The sequence below is a fragment of the Tachysurus vachellii genome, chromosome 10 (assembly GCF_030014155.1).
Source record: "Tachysurus vachellii isolate PV-2020 chromosome 10, HZAU_Pvac_v1, whole genome shotgun sequence".
In the NCBI taxonomy this organism is placed as follows: domain Eukaryota; kingdom Metazoa; phylum Chordata; class Actinopteri; order Siluriformes; family Bagridae; genus Tachysurus; species Tachysurus vachellii.
In genome coordinates, this window is record NC_083469.1 from 25,937,101 (window position 1) to 25,957,079 (window position 19,979).

The following is a 19,979-nucleotide window of genomic DNA, read 5'->3' on the forward strand; positions in this document are numbered from 1 at the left end:
CTAAATAAAAAGCCGTTATTTTGGAAGAAAACCGTTATTTGACACTAGATAGTGCACTTGTACAGGGAGCGCGGCTCCATTTGAGACACAGCCACAGCTCGCGCGCGAGTGACCAAATAAGGAGATAAAGCAGTTTGAACAGTTTGATTTGCAGAAATTAACTCGTTTTGTTTTTTTTTTTAAATATTAATAATCAAAATAATGATGTTAATTATAAAAGATTATTTATATTATAAATATTATATTATATATTATATATCGTATTATATTCATATTTATGGGCTTATTATTGTCTATTGACCTAATAGACCATTTATATAATATTAGTTTAGAATATAATTTTCATTACACTTAATAATTTTCTATTGTAAATATTTAACGTACAATATTTAACACATTCTGGTTGGTTTTACAATTTGTTTTAAATTGCTCAGAATTACACAAAGTGTGATTTCACAAGAGCTGACATTTTATAAATATGATAAGTAATTAAAAAAATAAATACCAAAATATGTATGTAGAACCATGCTGAATAATTTCAATTATTTAGCTAAATATTGCTGTATCTATTATTAATTATTATTATTATTGTTGTTGTTGTTGTTGTTGTTATTAAATTAAATAATTTAATTTTTAATTTAATTTAATAATTTAAATTATTAAATTATTGTTATTGTTTCCCTTTTGGGAAACTTTTATTTTTGAGAATTCATATTACTGCGATTGATGAAACTTAAAAATAGCGTGTGATACTTAAGAATTGTAATTAGCTCATTAAATAAATGAAACAATTCTTAATTTTATTAAAAATGTTGAATATACAATTTATATTTGTAAAAAGCTAAATAAGTAACAGCATTTTAATGTTCGATGTTTAATTCAGTCAATGTTTAATTCTATATTACATCAACAATAAGTAAATAAAATAAATAAAAACATTATTTTTCTATTCATTTTATTCGATTTAATGACATTTAAGTCCCCCCCCCTTCATTTATAGCTTCATTTATAACACACATAACAGTAACAATAATAATAATAATAATGATAATAATAATAATCATAATCATAATAATAACAATCATAATAATAATAAATCCTTATTCTATATTGCTGCTAAATTTAATTATTATTTTCTTCTCCAAGTTTAGAATATAAGATTAGAATAGTTTATAATATATTATCATTAACTGTTCAACGAATGTCCGGCAGGTGGCGACATCTTCATGCCCATCTTTTTTATTGTTAACCTGCTCATTGTTCTCAGTCTTGGGGATAAAGCCTGGTGTTTTGCTCTGACTTTATTCTTCTCTAAATGTCAATAACAGCACAGACACAACGTTAAAAAGAGTGTACATTTTATTTCCAATCATCTACAGGAAGTGCACTGAGTTTCATCTAGACAGCGTTTCATTTCCTACAGTACAGTTCTTATGAAAATAACGATAATAATTATAAAGGCATGCTAGTTACAGGTATTCTACAGGAAAGAGGTATTTTATTTACACAGCGAGTTCCCCTACGAACAGTTTACTCGGGTTAGAGATCCTCACGTCATCACGTCACGTCCTTGCTCACAAACGCAGCGGTGCATTTGAAAGGAAATAAGAAAATCTGGGATTCATAAACTTATTTTGTGCTTCCAAATGGACAAAAAAAACTATTTTATAAAAATTGGAAATACTCTTTTTTCCTCCCTCCCCCCAAATAATATCTCATCTTTTAGAGCTTCCTGTCATTGTTCGTAGAAACTTCTAAACAAAATAGAAATGATTTTATTTTCACCTTTCAAATGGTTGCTGCTCGTTTACGTTCAGTCACATTTCAGAAAAATTAAATAATCATCAATAAAACCAAAACACATGACTGCCAAAAGTCACCTGCTGCATCTTGGCTCGAGAACAAACCAATAAAATTCATCTGAGTTTATAGCACAAACACAGATCACCTGCTCTGACAACTAGAAGGATCTGAAAGTTAGACTGTGGAAAACATTTGATGGAATTCAGTTACAAAAACAGTTATGGCTTCTTGAACTATTGTATTACGATTAAGAGCTTTGCTCATGCTTGCCTCCTTACTCATAAGTTCTTACTGTGTGTGTATTTGTGTGTGTGTGTGTCTGTGAGAGAGAACCAGAAAGCTGCAGATGTTCCGGAAATGTCCGACTCGTTCACATCAAACTCTTTCCTCCAGGACGCAAACACAGAATTCTGGGATATTTTGCACAACCAAAAGTTGTGTTAATTCATTTTCGTGGTCTACCCCTGCGGCGCTGATAAATCCTGGGTTCTGATTGGTTAGAAGGTATCGATGCGTTATCGATCGGTTGCTATAGTAAGAGCTTACAAAGAGACCGATATCATGGTCGCTGTGCAACAACTAAACCAAAAATAAATGTGATACGTTTTTTTGGAAGGAGACTAAGAGAAGAAAGAAGGAAGGAGTCTCTAGTGTCAGTAAGAAAGGCCGCTGAAGGGAAGACCGCTGATAACTGCTTTGACGTAAATGAGAACTGTAACCAACTTGTTCCCAAACCATAAAAGGTACTAATAAACGGATAAAAAGTACAACTTGTCGTTCTTTAATAAATAAAATGTGGTCGTTTCTGCAGTATAAGAGGAACAAAAAACTTCATGATGTGCTGTTAGAGGAAAATAATCAGCTTCAGTTTGTTCGCCACGTCACGTCGGTGTCACGTCACGTCGCATCACGTCGCGTCACCCAGAAGTTGATTACTTTAATATATTCCTGACTTTCCTGACTCTGTGTCTCTAACTTTAGGTTGAATTTGATCCAACGTGACGTATGATGTATGTCAGCGTGTTCATATTTTTACCACAGCGCTAGAATCTGTGTAAAGAAAGACACAGATCTTTAGGAAGCTCTGACGTTCTGCCCTCGTTAACGTTCGCCACGTGACTGAGAGACGCTCTCCTTGCTGGAGAAACTTCCTGAGCTGCCGGAAATAAAATCCTCACAGGATGATCGTTATCGTTCGAGAGAAAAATCTAGAAGAAAAATAAAAACATCGGAACACGGATAAACACCACTGAGACTTTACACTTTTAAGCGCCGTGATACAGCGAATGCAGCAAATACCTTTTGTGGCAGTAAAGAGTCTTTCATGCGCAGCAGAAAGACGTTAGAGGTGCAGTTACATTTAAACCTCGATAGCTTCCTTTCTACAGAACGCCGGCATCATCTGGCCTGAGTGGCTCCTTTCGGCTTGGGGGCGGAGCCTATTTCAGGGTCAGAAAAGTGTACATTGAAACCTAAACAAAGCAATCTTTGAAATATAAGACAAACCGTAAAAGTTACAGACGGCACCTTTAAACGGCTGACATTTCCTCGTCTACGCAATTCTTCATACGTGACTGCCGAATCTCATGTACGTGAACAACATAACGTTCGCCTGGAGATCTGAAGAACCAGCGCTAACCTTACGTTCACACGAGAGAAATGTAGTGCTTTTATATTCTTCGGCTGTTTTTTCTGTTTTTTTTTTGTTTGTTTGCTTTATTTCCGATGAGAAACAATACGCGCTATATTTAGCTTCTAAAGCTAGCTTCCTTCCCAGCTTTACTTTTCTTCGTGATGTCTCTCGGTCTGAGGAATCCTTCGAGCCGATCGTATCGCGTCGCATCTAATTTGCATAGGATTTAAAAAAATAAATCCCGATTCAAGTGTCGCTCGATAGAAAACAGGTTCTTTGTCGTTCGCTAGTGCGAACATACGGCTGGTGTCACAGCGTAAACGGCTCGGCTACGTGTTTTCAGACAACATTAAGACCTCGTCCTGTTTTCAAACGAACCCCCGGATCAGACGTCTGCGCTGGATCTGAAGCGTTCGTTAGCAAAGAAGCGCTTTTACTCAATTCCGCGGAATTACCTCGGTGTTAAAGGGACTAACTGCATAAGTTCTTATAGCTTTCATTCATTCATCTTCTACCGCTTATCCGAACTACCTCGGGTCACGGGGAGCCTGTGCCTATCTTAGGCGTCATCGGGCATCAAGGCAGGATACACCCTGGACGGAGTGCCAACCCATCACAAGGCACACACACACTCTCATTCACTCAAGCACTCACACACTACGGACAATTTTCCAGAGATGCCAATCAACCTACCATGCATGTCTTTGGACCGGGGGAGGAAACCGGAGTACCCGGAGGGAACCCCCGAGGCACGAGGAGAACATGCAAACTCCACACACACAAGGTGGAGGCGGGAATCGAACCCCTGACCATGGAGGTGTGAGGCGAACCACTAAACCACCGTGCCCCCAAGTTTTATAGCTTCAGGATTATAATAGCTTATCATTTACAAACGATTGTCAAGTTGGTCTAAGTTAAAGGACAAAAATGGGGGCTGTATACAGTGAGAGTCGAGTCCTAATCAGTCCTTTGTTTCTAAAACAGTGAGATTATATCATGGGAAACGGAAGTAGAGGAAAAGGAGTGAAGCAATCGTGGTGTGTGCTCGTGTAACCCTCTTTAGAGTAAAGAGAAACAGAGGTAGATTGCTGCATCTCGTTTGCTTTCGTCCGAGGTGACGGTTTATTCTCCTGAAGTAGCTCGTGACACTAATGACGGAGTGAAGCAGCTCCGTTGCCGGTGGAGTGTTGGGTCAGGATAAAATGACTGAAATTTATAGTCTCAGTGTTCAGTAGGATGGGAACGGATGCCACTAGCTGCCGTAGATCCTTGTTGGGTGAGTAGAAAAAGAAAAATCAGTTTGTGCTGAATGCGTGACCCTAATTTATGCTAAAACATGGCTGCCGGCGATGGTGCTGTGGTGTTAGGAACACAGGTTTGTTCGAACGCTGATTGCTTGGTGAAGTGCTCTGTATTAACCCCGGATGTGGACGGACCGGCTCGACGGCACGTGCTGATCGAGGTCAGGGGCTTTACATGGGGGCTTTAAACTGGTTTCCGGAGAGATGCTGCCGGATGGACGGCTTGGAGCCTGCCGCGTCGCCGAGTTTACGCCACACCACCTGAACACGGAGGAAGAGAAACAGAGAGAAAGAGAAAAGAGAAAAGAGGGAGGTGTTACACGCTGCTTTTGTTGCAGAGACAGCGGAGTAGGCGGTGGTGCAGATTCAGTGTATGTGGAGAGAAGAAAGGAGCCATTGTAGCTGTGTGTCATCTCTGTGATTGTGCCCTTGACAGGCGAGAGGGCCTCGAGTGCACACTTATCCGTGAGGGAACCGCACGGCTCGGCAGGTCCCACAGTCCACGTCGGTCCCACGGGTTTAAACAAGAGGCCCTTCTTACTAAACATGCCCCAATCTGCCCTAATCAGTCTCAAAAAAAAATACAGAAAAAATACACTGCTGTGCATAAATATTCACCCCTTTTTGACATTGAATTGGCTTAACTGTTAGGAATTTATATGATTTATAGCCCATAATTCTGAACTAAAAGTTGGGATAAATAAATTCTGCGATTGCATAAGTATTCACACCCAGTGCTGTGAAACCCCCTAAATTAATTCTGGTACAAGTAGAATAGAAAAGTATTGGCACCCGGGACTCAGGAACCGAGAAGCAACCGAGCGACGGAAAAGCCGAAGGTGACCTGATACCCTAAAAGAAGCTTTTGACAACTATTCTGTAGACACTGGAGAGTCATATTTGAAGCTTGCTAGACCAGAAGACATCATGGACACTCGGCAAACATGTGAGAAAAGGTCTGTCTTGTCTGAGGAGACTAAAATAAACCTTTTGGCTTTAGCACAAAGCGATATATTTGGCAGAAACCCAAACCTGCTCATCAACACCGACCCCTGCAGTGAAGCATGATGGTGGTAGCATCATGTTGAGAGTTCCCCTTGCCCTTGTGGTTACTTCTCTAATTTCCCTTTTTGGTGGAGGGCCTCCTCTTGGCAAAATAGGCAGTTATGCAGTTCTCTGCCCCGTGCTGTTTTTATCCAATCTGCCCTGCTCTTTTTGTTCTTTTTCTGCCCTACGATTCTCCACAGCTCAGAGGAGCCCAAAAGACCCACATTGTCCTCAGCTGTAAAGTTATTTTAATTACTCTGACGACGGCACCATAAACTCCACAGAGATCCTTTCCTTTTTTTGTTTTTTTATAAAACAGCACGAAAACCAGGTCCTGCCAGTGGGGGTCACTGAAACGCTGTCCTCAATCAAAGCCAGGGCAAATCTGACAGGAGAACAAATTCGGCTTCTCCGGAATATCCTGCTCCTGATTATATAAATGCATATTCATTAGCGCAGCGTGCTCCCACTCACTGTGTGGGAGTGAGCACATAATGCACCTCACCACGGACTTATTAAGGAGTCGATGAGCTGAGCACGGGGTCGGGTGCGAAGCCGTAACAGGCGACCAGGGTTTGTACTGTACGTCCTGCTTTACGACAAGAAAAATACCAATCCGGGTTCACCACCGTTAGCGTAAGGACTTACGTTACACATTTCTCTCACGATAGCTTTCTCTTTCTCGCTGAGATCCTCCTCGTAGTCCTCGGGAATCTTTCTGTCCAGGTTCTCGTGGACCTCCAATACCTAAAAGAAAGAAATAAAGGTGTAAAGATTGGAAGCATCACAGAGACCAAAATGATTCTTTTTTTTTTTTCCTTAGTACAAACATTTGGCAGAAACCCAGCATGGCTCATCAACACCAAACCCTACAGTGAAGCATGGTGGTGGTAGCGTCATGTTTCCTTCTGCTTTCTGGTTTAGAGTCTCCTCTTGGCAGAGACACGGTTATGTGATGACTTACCCCGTGCTGTTCTTCCTCCACATTCTCTCTTTTCTTTGTTTATTGTTTGTGTACAAAATAGTTTCTATTATTTCTCTCACTCTCTCACTCACTCATTTTCTACCGCTTATCCGAACTACCTCGGGTCACGGGAAGCCTGTGCCTATCTCAGGCGTCATCGGGCATCAAGGCAGGATACACCCTGGACGGAGTGCCAACCCATCACAGGGCACACACACACACACTCTCATTCACTCACACAATCACACACTACGGACAATTTTCCAGAGATGCCAATCAACCTACCATGCATGTCTTTGGAACGGGGGAGGAAACCGGAGTACCCGGAGGAAACCCCCGAGGCACGGGGAGAACATGCAAACTCCACACACACAAGGCGGAGGTGGGAATCGAACCCCCAACCCTGGAGGTGTGAGGCGAACGTGCTAACCACTAAGCCACCGTGCCCCCCTTCTATTATTTTTTATTATATATTAAATTATTCTTCTTGCCTTCCTTAGACATTTGAAGGATGTTGCTGAGGCAAACATAATTTAAAAAAAAAAAACAACACAAGCAAGGATGTTTAAAATTGCTGACAGGACAAACTTCTGATGTTAGATACCTTTTCTTATATGCACATAAATTTGGACTGGACAACATGTGCATGCTGAAGAAGACATGTGTGTGGAGGAGTTAAACAGTCTCACGTGTCAAACGTACCTTCATGGCATGAACCAGAGCCTCTGGTTTCTGAGCGGATGTTATGTAGGGGGTGACGGGTGAGGGCAGATCTCCACCGGGAAGTCGAGCGGTGCCCTGTGGAGACAAATACACCCTGATTCACGACTACTAGCGTTACAATCATATTAGCACAGAAGAGGAGTGTTATTGGAATAAGTCAGGCCTGTTTTTCCGAAGGGTTTAAACCGTCTCAGAGCACATCGTTTCCCAGCGCCGTCCGTTCTCATCGCACTGAGCGCGTCAACAATGAGTTCTTTGAATGGGTTAGGCCTGGCGAGGCCCTGTTTAGACACAGCCTTTTGAGTATCGTTCTAGCGTTAAATCCACAACAATTGAACCCGCATTCCGGCAGCGGGGGCCGCGAATAGCGCACGACGCTGAACAGGAGGAGCTTCTCGTTCTCTTCCAGCCTGCACTGCTCATTTACAGTCACCAGAGCACTCACGTCAGGCTGGAAGTGTGTGCACGTCACACACTACTGACACGGATACGCCCCCGGGCACGAGGCTGGTCACATTTACAGCCCAGAGGCAGCTCGCAGCTTAGGGGGCCATGACGGAAATTTACCATCGTGGGGCTAATGGTATAAATTCCACTTTACTATAGTACAATAAATTCAAGAGGTCATTTTAAAATATACTCTACTACAGTACAGTAAATTTACCACCCAGTGCAAAAACATGCTCCACTGTAGGGACAACAAGTCTGACTCCTAACCCTAAGGTTGTGGGTTCGAGTCTCGGGCCGGCAATACCACGACTGAGCTGCCCTTGAGCAAGGCACCGAACCCCCCAACTGCTCCCCGGGCACCGCAGCATAAATGGCTGCCCACTGCTCCGGGTGTGTGTGTGTTCACTGCTGTGTGTGAGTATGGGTCACCGTACTTAACCGTATGTCACGTGTCAGGAGCAATTTAAAGACTTATCTGTATTCCAAGAAAGCAAACAGACTAAACCACTAAACTACACTATAAAGGATCGCATTACTTTGTAGTTTAATGTTAAATTTTAAATGTCTCCTTTTTGCCTGAGGCTTAAAGTTTTGGGTTTTTTTCTGTAAGACATGGCAAATTTTTTGGAAACGGACACCGCGCTTAAATCCGCTCCACCGAGCCAAACCAAAACATTCCTTTGATGGTAAGAAACGTGTCTGTTAGTACAGAAAGCATGAGAATGCAGACGAGACCAGACTGCACACGAATGAATGGTGTGAAGATTAAATAATCAGTCTGCGTTGCTGCTGTGTCCTCATCTGGAGCTGTGCTGTGTCCTCATCTGGAGCTGTGCTGTGTCCTCATCTGGAGCTGTGCTGTGTCCACATCTGGAGCTGTGCTGTGTCCTCATCTGGAGCTGTGCTGTGTCCACATCTGGAGCTGTGCTGTGTCCACATCTGGAGCTGTGCTGTGTCCACATCTGGAGCTGTGCTGTGTCCTCATCTGGAGCTGTGCTGTGTCCACATCTGGAGCTGTGCTGTGTCCTCATCTGGAGCTGTGCTGTGTCCTCATCTGGAGCTGTGCCATGGGTAGCACATGTGTAAGTGACACAGAGGGAACATTTAATTACGCAGGATTAGTGTTTCGACGAGCTTCTGGACAGCCGAGATTCTCTGGAAACATCATCATCTCCGTCGTCCCCATCGGTCATGTGATGCGGCTCACAACACACACACACAGCGCTGAAGATGAAAATTTCCATATTTCCACCAGGATCACATCCTAATCATTCATTTGAAAGCCTCTACTTGGTTTGGATGGCCTCCTAGATTCAGCTTTACAGTCCTGAAGCATGAACGATGCATTAACTGTTAAGACGCTGATGAGCGAGATGCTACACACAAGCTAACACAATCCTCGCAAAGCAAACAGACCTAATAAACTCGGAAGAGTCTGACCTCTGAGCCACTTCCGTCTTCAACAGGCTTATAGAGGAGGTAATCCCCGGTTAAGAGCGACCGTGAGCTCTGCACCTCAAATCCAGTCTGGCTGAATTAAGCCTCTGGTGATAAACATGGCATCGTTGGAGTCGTGCAGGACGTGTGATCTGAGACAGAGGAGATGGACGATCTGTGCTATGGCAGTGTTGTAGCAATGAAAGCCACAGGATAAAGAAAAGACTCCAGAGAGAGAGAGTGTAAGAGAGAGAGGGAGTGAGAGAGTGAGAGTGAGAGAGTGAGTGAGAGAGTGAGAGTGAGAGAGAGAGTGAGGGAGTGAGAGAGAGAGAGAGAGAGTGAGAGAGAGGAAGAGAGACAGAGAGAGAGAGAGAGAGAGAGAGAGAGAGGGAGTGAGAGAGAGAGAAAGAGAGAGAGAGAGAGAGCGAGACAGAGAGAGAGAGAGAGAGAGAGAGAGAGAGAGAGAGAGAGAGAGAGAGAGAGAGAGAGAGAGAGAGAGAGAGAGAGAGAGAGAGAGAGGGAGTGAGAGAGGTAGTGAGAGAGAGAGAAAGAGAGAGAGAGAGAGCGAGACAGAGAGAGAGAGAGAGAGAGAGAGAGACAGAAAGAGACAGACAGAGAGAGACAGAGAGAGGGAGTGAGAGAGAGAGAAAGAGAGAGAGAGCGAGCGAGAGAGAGAGAGAGAGAGAGAGAGAGAAAGAGAGGGAGAGAAAGAGAGGGAGAGAAAGAGAGGGAGTGAGAAAGAGAGAGAGACAGAGAGCGAGACAGAGAGATAGAGAGAGAGAGAGGGAGTGAGAGAGAGAAAGAGAGGGAGAGAAAGAGAGGGAGAGAAAGAGAGGGAGTGAGAAAGAGAGAGAACAAAAAGCTAGAGAGATTATTCTAACTGTCAAACATGGAGGTCTGAAAGAAAGAAAGAAAGAAAGAAAGAAAGAAAGAAAGAAAGAAAGAAAGAAAGAAAGAAAGAAAGAAAGAAAGAAAAGTTTTTGGTTAAACCAAAGTAACTGGTTATTTTGTTTGCTGTCTCATTGTCCCATATGTTGAGAAAAAAAATCCAGAGTCATGTTTGTGTGCTAGCACCCTGAGGGAAGAGGAAGAGGAAGAGGAAGAGTTGAGTAAGATTCTGATGTGAGCTCCAGCAGCGTCGTGATCAGCGTGAGGTCTGTGAGGTCTCTCAGATCCTCCTGTTCCGGCGGTCAACACACCAACACACACACCAACACACACACCAACACACACACACACACCAACACACACACCAACACACCTCAAACTTGTTCCATTATCAATGCAGGAGGTTTACAGAGCATCTACAGACCCTAAGGTTTATTTTAAGAACGTCAGATGTTTAAATAGTCGTCTGATTGGTTTGTGTGATTGATTTAAGATTGATATCATTTAGAAATATACTTGTTATACCTGCGTAACCAGGCAACCAACAAATAAAGAATAAAAAATAAATCCTGCCGTTTTAAAACCTCTGGATGAAACGTTCTCATTGAGATCTCCTACAGAACAAGGGCCTGAGTGTTGATTTAGCGTCACAGCCGCTGAGCACTACATGAAGGGGGGTAACATCCACAAGGCTGACTGTGACCTTTATTCTAAGGAGAAGAGGCGGAGGATAAAGAAAAGTACCTCGGGGAAGGAAGAAAGAGAAAGAAAGAAAGCAAGAGGGAGATGAAAAGAGAGAGAGAGAGAGATGGAGTGGGCGGCGATGAAGGAGAGAGAAAGATGGTCTATATAAAGAAATGTTCATTTCATGCTTCGTCTCGTTAAGCCGTGTGCAGCGGCGGATGAAGGCTGGAGGCACGAAGAAGCTCGAAAAAGCCAAATAATCTCACGCACAGACGTTTTATCGCTGCGAGTTATTACTCGAGTCTGAGAGACGTTTACACAGTCGTGCAGGTTAGTGTCACTTGGAAAGGACAAGCTGGCGTCAGACTGTCAAATCTCTCTGGGTTTGTAGAGCCGTACCCAAAAAAAAAATAATTATATATTATTTATATATCAAAATATTTCTCAAATTCATTTTAGATTCCTTTTGCAGTCGAGGACAAGCGAAGGCGAACACGTAGGCATCACGGCGAGGCGTTCGTTTGAAGCTCGGAAAATGTCACGAGGTCGTGATACAAATAGCTGACTGCAGTCCAGGATGATTCGTAATCACTGTGTCTTTAGTCTAGACTCTCCAGAACAGCAGGGGGCGGTAAGGGGCAGTCACGTATCTTTGCGCTTAATCGCCATTTATACACAACAACAGCAGCTAATGCGTCGTATAACACAATTACACTTTATAATACACTTTATATCCAAAAGTATGTGCACCCCAACCTTCATATCCATATACGGTTCTTCACAATGTAGATGAAGAACTTGAACTTCACAATGAAGAACTTAAGTGTACTGCACAGAGCTCTGACTCATTCACACTGAACACTATTGGGATGAACTGGAAATGGAGTCTCCTCAACATCCCAACACCAGAGTCTGATCTCACTAATGCTCTTTTAGAATGAACAAACGAATGAACACTAATCTTCACTGCTACAATCCAACGTCTGGTGGAACGTCTAGCCGTCTCGCCGTAGAGAAGCGGAAATGAGGTGGACAAATCTGAAGTACAAATGAGTGATATAGAGTACAAGGTTCCTTCAAGAAGAAAGGAAGGTCATCGTGACCACTTGTTGGTTTGAGTCAATTTACTAACCTGCTTTCTGTAAGTAGCTCGAAGGCTCTGACGTGGTGACGGTTTGGTGGGATTTACGCCTATTAACGCGTGACGTGAAATGTTCTGACAAACGCGGTGGTGGAGTGAAGACCATACGTACGTTCTGTAAGGCGTCTTGCTGCTTGGAAAGCGCAGAGAGCTGGGACTCGGAGTGATACAGCGACAAGCCTTTCTTCAGCGTCTTCAGATCGCCGACGTTCCCCTAACAAACACAAACATAAACACAAACGTAAATAGTTAATAAAATCGATTGGAACGAATTCGCAACTCGTACCGCAATTATTTGGAGTTTTGGAGTAAAAACAAATAACACAAAGCGATCGAAGGTTTCAGACGCATGAAAGTGCAGCTTGTCCCAAATTAGCTGTATTCCCTAAATCAGGTCAAATCCCTTGATCATTTGCGAAAGTCATAAAACAATATCTTTGTGATATTAAACCGATATGTTGACGATTCATGTTGCACTGGATCGGAAGTTTCCCGATCGACACGCTCTGCTCGGGAACAGATGGAAGACTGGATAAGGTTTGGACGGCTCGGCTCGTCCGTCTGATTACCGTCTGTCTGATCTGAGGCGGATAAAGCCGCTGGCGTCAATAAAAACTGCCCTCGATTCATCACAATTCTTTAAGAAGTAACCGAATTATTATGGATGAATTGTGGCCGCTGGGGAAAAACATCGCAAATCTAAACTCTCTATTTCCTCTGCGTTTGGCTACAGAAAGAGAAACATGTTTGCTGATCACAGCTAACAAGCTAACAATTCGAATTAAAAATACTAATACAGAGTCGGTTCCAGAAGTATTGGCACCCGAGTTGACTAGTGCAGAATCCTTAATCACTGTCTCAAAAAGGGTTTTACGGGTTGTACAACTTATTACTCGTTTTTTTTTTTTTTTTTACACAAGAAAAATGACATCATCGTGAAATCTTTCCATTTAATTTAAAAGACTTTTCATTGTACAGTTTTATACACTGTTGAGTGAAATATTTTCAGCCATCGTCAGCTCAACCCCCGGAGTGTTTTAAAGCACGACCCGCCAGATGTCACCTCGTCAAACTTCGATACGGGTCGGACAGTTCGAAAGGTTAAAAGCACAAAAGACGATGAGTTATGGACCCGAGAAGAAGAGTCTCGTCACGCATTATAAACCCAGAGCCGTATCCCGGCTTCACCTGTTCATGGCTAATCTGTTTCGTGACGTCGTGACGATCTCCAAACAGACCTCTAACGCCGCTCGAGACTCCGTGGCGTCTGCTCCGAAAGCAATTAAGCGCTGGATGTTATCTATCTAATGAAATATTCTCCCTGAAGACTTGAAGATGATCTGTATCTGATCTGCCGTTTACGAGCTGGAGCGTTTCTCGTCTCAGTAATAACACCCGTGTAATTATCCCGTCCATCTCGCTTTATTCCTCCAAACCTGCTCTGGTTGTTGTTTGGTTGGAAAACATCTCTCTATTCATTCTCTCCGAGTGATTACTACAAAAAGTAGTAGTGATGGTATGTTTGTACATACTGTATGTGTGTGTGTGTGTGTGTGTTGTTACTGGCTGCTTCTGAGCTTTAGTAAAACCGGCTGTGTCTTTCTTGGAAGCATCTTCTTCTTTCTACTAAGTAAACAGTGCATCGCTTAATGGTACGTTATTACAGAAAGTAGGTTTTATTCCTCTTATACCGCTGCGAAGCATTACAATTTTTGTTCTCACTTTGTTTGTGTTTGTTTACTTTGTTCTCAAAGAACCCTCCCCTTTAGCTGCTACCATAGTAACAAAAAATGAATTGTGCGCACATTTAAACCTGTGAAGCTTCTGACCAATCAGAATCGAGAATTCAGCAGCACTGTAGTAGACAGATAGTTATGACGCCTTCTGGCTTTTGGCTGCACGTTAAAGCCTCGGACTCAGTGGTTAATTCAGTTTCTCTTTACATCACTCAGGATGACTGGCGGCAGTAACTGGAGTTCCTGTGGATTCTGGAAACCGTACAGTTTCCATTAAAATGGTTTCTCGGAGTCGTCCGTCATGCCGCGGTGTTTCTGACGCCACGTTTACTTTTGGAGCGATCGAATGTAAAGAAAGAAAAAAAAAACACTCCTTAATTTTCTCAACCTCAGAAGCAGCCAAAGTGACTGGTGGCTTATTATTAATGATTTATTTCTGCACTGAAGGCACGAAGCCTAACATAGCTAACGAGTAAACGGACTAAATTGATTAAGTTTGTGGAGTTGTTCAGATTTTATATTGTATTTCTTCCCATTTATGTTCCACTATATATATATATATATATAGTGTGTGTGTGTGTGTGTGTGTGTGTTTGTGTATGTTTGTGTACATCGTCTCTGACCTGGGAAAAAATCTGCTTGTTGTCGTCCTCTAATATCCGGACTTTGGTCTCCAGCTGACGGACGTAATTCGAGGACTCTGTGGAAATAAAAGCAGAAACTCTCAGGTCTAAAGATCGCTGGATTCGTCCAGCATGTAAGACACCGATTACACTAATTACAGCACCAACTCACGGCTTACGCCTTTCACCGAAAGAACATATTTACACTATTAACATCTTATTTCAGCGTAATCCCTGCAGTTAAAGACAAACAGTATTATTGTACAGATTTTCCCCGAGTGATCGGGTGGTTTGAGAGGTGAGCTAATCCTAAAATTGTACCTAATCCCAAAACACCATGTCCTGGAAATCAGAGACAAAGGAAAAAAAAAAAAATAAAAGAAATCACAAAGAAAGGATGAAGTAATGAAGCAGAAATGTTCACTGAGGAAAAATCCAGAAGGAAATAAAAAAGAAATACAATTAAGCTTTGCAAAATATTTATTTGTGCCAATAAGGATTCATCTAAATAAATCTGCATACATTTGCATACCTTCTTAAACTATTTTTAATTTTTTTAAATATTTGTTAGGTTAAAAACATAATGGTTTCCCCATTTTTTTTATTTCTCCGCCGCTACCGAGCTTCGAGAGTGACGGTGAACAAAACACGTGAATCGTACGTTTTGACGGCTATCCACCCCCTTCCGCATACACGAGCTCACAGACGCCCACGATTGGCTACCGTTCCTGTGATTGACAGGCGAGAGGCGGAATGCCCCGCCCACCCACAGAGCACAAAACTATTAAGTTTAGTCATAAATTTTAATAAACGTTGATGTATTTTAAGGAAAACGTATTTTTCATAGAAATACGTCGACATTTCTTAAGATTTCTGACATATATCGATGCACATGAGCACGTGATCGTGAAGTGGGCGGGGCTTAAAGCAGGTTTAAGATGATGCGGTGGACGGAATTTTTTTATTGTCGAGTTTTCATTGTATTATTTCATTTTTATTCTATTATTTTTATATGAAAAGTGTAAAGTGTCTCGTTACCTTGTGTATAAAGCTTCAGGAGAAGCAGGAGCTCGGCGTGGCTCCGTCGAGCTGTGTGTGTGTGTGTGTGTGTGTGTGTGTGTGTGTGTGTGTGTGTGTGTTGCGCTACATTCTCAACATTCATGTCCTGACCTTGTTATCTGAGCGTGATGAAGAACGCAGAGTTTGGAGAAGCGAAAATCTTCATATCTACACAGAGGAAGACCTCGAGGAAGACTGAAGCGTGTTAATCAGCAGGGGTTTGAAAGAGGGAGGTTTGAATATAAAGAGCAGGACACGTGGGTCAGTCACGGAAAGATATGCAACTATGATATGCTTAAAGGAAGAAAAAAAACGAATGGTTAAATCCCTGAGGATAATTAGGATAATGTAAGTTTCGTATATTTAATGTAACATAGGATTTGTTTAAAACACACACACACACACACACACACACACACACACACACACACACACACACCGCTTTTGGTGTCATTTCAGTGCTATATATGTTCTTGACGTGACCCACAAAATCAAAGCTGTACAGCCGGGTGCAAAAGTTTGCACCCCCCTGCCCTTTCCTTCCTAGGTTTGTCCTGTTACAAGCAAGTGATTTTTATCAGAGATTTAATTTGTGTATATAAATAAACAAACAAATAAATAAATAAATAAACAAGACAAGACAAGACAAGACAAGACATCGCATGGCTCATTGATATTCGTATGTTTTTAAATGCACAATGTTTACATTTTTATATATATTTTTATAACGCAAGCATGCGTGGGACCTTGTGTTAAATTGTGTGTGTTGGATTGACGACCTCGTGGAGACAGCATGAGTCATCGTCAGGGTCAAACCCTTGCTGCTGCATTCTTTTACACACACACTCACTCACACACACACACTCTCTCCACGCCTAATTAGCTCGATTCACGAGTTGTCCTCTTTAACCCTCTCTCTCTCTCTGTCTGTCTGCTGTAAATCCATCAGACTCGCACCTGTCCCCGAACCTACTCTCGCTCTCTTACACCCATCAAGGTCGCACCCGTCCTCCTCCTTTCAAACAGGGCCTGCCTCTTAGACTTGTTTTACGAGCAATAAAACACAAGTGACGGCTCTTTGCTCTCTGCACATAAACCCCCGGCTGTCCCGCGTCGCACGATCTCGCCGCAATCGATTACCTCGACGCTCGGCTGCCAGCAGGTGTCAGTAACATCGCGGGCACGTTCGGAAGGTCCTCACGAATGCCAGAATCACAGGGGACGGTTTTAAAAGAGCCATTAACGCCGTAACACTTTCACAGAGTGAAGAGAGACCAGCGTGTGTGACAAATAGCTGCTAAATAGCTTCTCCTGGTGAGAGATAGAATCTGATCTCAGTAACAGCTCGAGAATCGAGCAGGAAGGTTGAGAGATTCCTCTCTTAGACCACAAAAAAAAGTTTTTATTAAAATTTTCATTTGTTAAATGAAATATTCCGCTTTTTGTCCGTTTACGGTTCCATTTCTTTTCTTTGGTTCCATTGGTTCTTCATACCAACTGATTTCTTTTCTCATTATCCGAGTGGTTCTCTGTTCACGTCCCTGTGAAGAATCTGTTGCTATAGAAATGATAGTATATTCGATCAAGTGGTGTTACAGAGAATCAGACATTTCCGAACAGCGCATAAAACGCCAAAAACGAGGTTTTCTCAAGCCCGGGGGCGGGGCTTAGCTCGACCAAGCCTAGTTGCTCTGAAACTGTTGAAGCGAATGCAGACGTAAATCCTCTTTGCCTTCCTCGTGACTCTCTAATCTAGCTCGAGTACATCTGGTCAGCTGACCCGGAGCGGATTAGAGGAGCCGACGTCCCGGCAGGCCGAGCGGTCGGGGGCTGAGAGTCGCGACCTCCCGCTGCTTGTCTACAGAGAACACAGAAACAGAGAGCTTTGGGGATAAACGCACTCTCCTCGTGTGTTCATCCTCGCAGCACTCTTTCATCTCCACAGGGTTGCTCTGCAGTAAAATAAATAACAATCTTTTATTTTTAAAAAAAGAATCACGTGGACATTCCTGTGTTTTGCATCGATATGGACGCTCTGTGGGACTCGGATAACCTCCGAGTCGTTATCACAATAGAGCGCTCATCTGCATTGTGTCACGTTCTCATTGTTGCCGATGGGAAACGGCAAGGATTAGGCGCTTAAGCCCGGAGTATCACGCACACATGAGCTGCACAATGAGACACGGGAGTGACTCGGGTGGCATGAACGCAAACCCGAACCATTAACTACAATTTAAATTACAACCTAGAGTTCTCCTGCAGCCTTTTATCAGGCAAAGACGCACAAACAGTCCTGTGTGTAATTACCTTCAGTCAGACAAGACTGCACATGAATCGGCGTCAGCTCCGGATATTTAGTGTCTAATGGAATATCTTTATTGGTTTAAGGCTGCTTTGGAACATCGTTTCAATTCGTTCAAGCTTTCGTTCTCGTTCCAGAAGTCCATTAGGTCGAATGAATCACAGCTATACCATAACACATGTGATGTGTTTAGTGACGTGGTGCTAATTTGTTGGTCGGTGGATACTGTACGTTCTTTTCTCTTATTAAGTCGACAAACAGCACGAGATGTTTTCCTGTTTTCCAGCTAGTCACTGACTGTGATGTTAGCATGAAATTTAACGTTTGGGAATACGTCTGACGTACGTTAAACGGTGGTGAGAGACCACAGAGAATAAATAAACGAAAGGGCTAAAGCTCTGCCGCATCGCTCTCTTTAGTAAGAGATGACGTGAGCGCTAAATACGACTGTGATTGTGGGCAATGTAGAAAACTGTTAAATGAAAATAGAGAAACATTCGTGAAATTGTGAACAAACAAACAAACTTAAGTAAAAAAATAAATAAATAAATGTGATGCAGTACAATCTCCTTAAAAACAAGTGCTGACGGTCTTAACGGCTTCCGGTCAACATGTGCTTGGCCCCGTTAATTGCTGTTTGCCGTCATATTTCCATAGCAGAACCCCCACAGTCACACAAACCCAAATGAATCTAAGCTAACGTAAGACTACGAGAGACACAGAGGTTTAGAGAGAGATGAACGTCACCGCAGTACAGCTTCACAAAGGCTGGAGTTAAATGGAGAGACAGCAGGGTGGAGGACAGCTTTGAAAAAGAGAGCGGGGAAAAAACAAACACAGGCACGGCGTCGCTGTGTTTGTGTCGCTGCAATAGCCCGCGAGTGGCTTTGACTTAATTAGAGAGACAGCGGGGTGTGGGACAGCCTCGGACAACGTCTCTCTCCATCACATCACGTCTCGTGTTGTATCGGAGCCGTGACCTACTTACGGCGGTGCGCTTTTGTTCCTCCTGCTCGGCACGAACCGCCGTTAAACTCGACATGCTAGATCCCGCCTGGATGATTAGCATCGTAAAGGAAGTTGGAAGAAAAGGTCGATTAAAAGAAATATTTCTTGAGTATCACCAGCATCACCATTACATGAAGTAAGATATGGATCATCACAAAAAAATAAATAAATAAAAATAGCTGCTAGTGTTTATATTGCTAGGTTATGTTACAAACATTTTTTTACAGGGGTGTGTAGACTTTTTATATCCGCTGTGTACTGTACTGTAACTGTTTAATACATGATTTATTTTGTTACATTCATCCCCTTAAGGAATGAACCAATCTATGTAAATAATATATATATATCTAATAACAGATCTCGTATCGTATCTCAATAACAGGGTTGTTTGGTGCCAAGATTATTGAACGATTACACAGACAGAAAGGATTGTTGCGTAAAGCTGCCGATTACTCGGTAAACAGCAGTTACGTCCCTTCTTAAGGAGTTTAAGGAAATTCAGAATTCAGATCAACGCAAAAAGGATAAAAAGAAACTCCTTTCCACATCAGGCTTCAGCTTTCCATCAAACTCCACTCCTGGATTCAATAAAACTCTTGTTAGCGCCGCTATCCGACCCGATGCTGAGATCATACGTGGACGTATATACTGTAAAAATAAACGTCCCGCCCGTCGACGGCGCAGAGGAATGACGGAGGCCCAGGATCCAGTTAAATTAATTCAAGATGTGGAAGCGAGGCTGAATAAACAGTGGTGTATTGTTGCCGTCCTCTCCCTCTCTCTCTCTCTCTCCCTCTCTCTCTCTATCTCTCTCTCTCTTCGGTTTTAAGCATTTCCTCCTGAAACCTGAAGCTGTGCGACTTTCACTTGGCCTGGATTCAGTCAGCGGTGTCCACAACTCGAGCTCTCTGATTGCTCTACATACCGAATCCATCAGATCTGAGGAGAAGGTGTGGAGACTGATCCCTGGGCCTCAACGGAAAACAATCGGTTTGAGTTTAACTCGACGATCAGAAGAAAAAATATCTTCCCTTTTAGAGTACGGCGTATAAAATCCGATCCCAACTCTTCTGATCTACTCATGGTCCAAGTGAACTATTAAACAGGTTCAGTATCTCCTTCAGGGGGGCACGGTGCCTTAGTGGTTAGCACGTTCGCCTCACACCTCCAGGGTTGGGGG

The 19,979-nt window shown here is 42.8% G+C and overlaps 1 protein-coding gene across 1 annotated transcript in view; it reads right to left on the bottom strand.

Annotated features, from left to right (window-relative positions):
* Nucleotides 1-1,341: 1,341 nt before the first annotated feature.
* Nucleotides 1,342-19,979, bottom strand: part of ccdc85ca (coiled-coil domain containing 85C, a) — a 40,100-nt gene continuing 21,462 nt past the window's right edge. The window contains exons 3-7 of the mRNA XM_060880512.1: nt 14,431-14,507; nt 12,184-12,285; nt 7,451-7,546; nt 6,433-6,531; nt 1,342-4,998 (exon numbers count right to left, since the gene is read on the bottom strand). Coding sequence (XP_060736495.1) covers nt 4,909-4,998; nt 6,433-6,531; nt 7,451-7,546; nt 12,184-12,285; nt 14,431-14,507 — 464 coding nt within the window. The 3' untranslated portion in view covers nt 1,342-4,908. The remainder of the gene's footprint in view (nt 4,999-6,432; nt 6,532-7,450; nt 7,547-12,183; nt 12,286-14,430; nt 14,508-19,979) is intronic.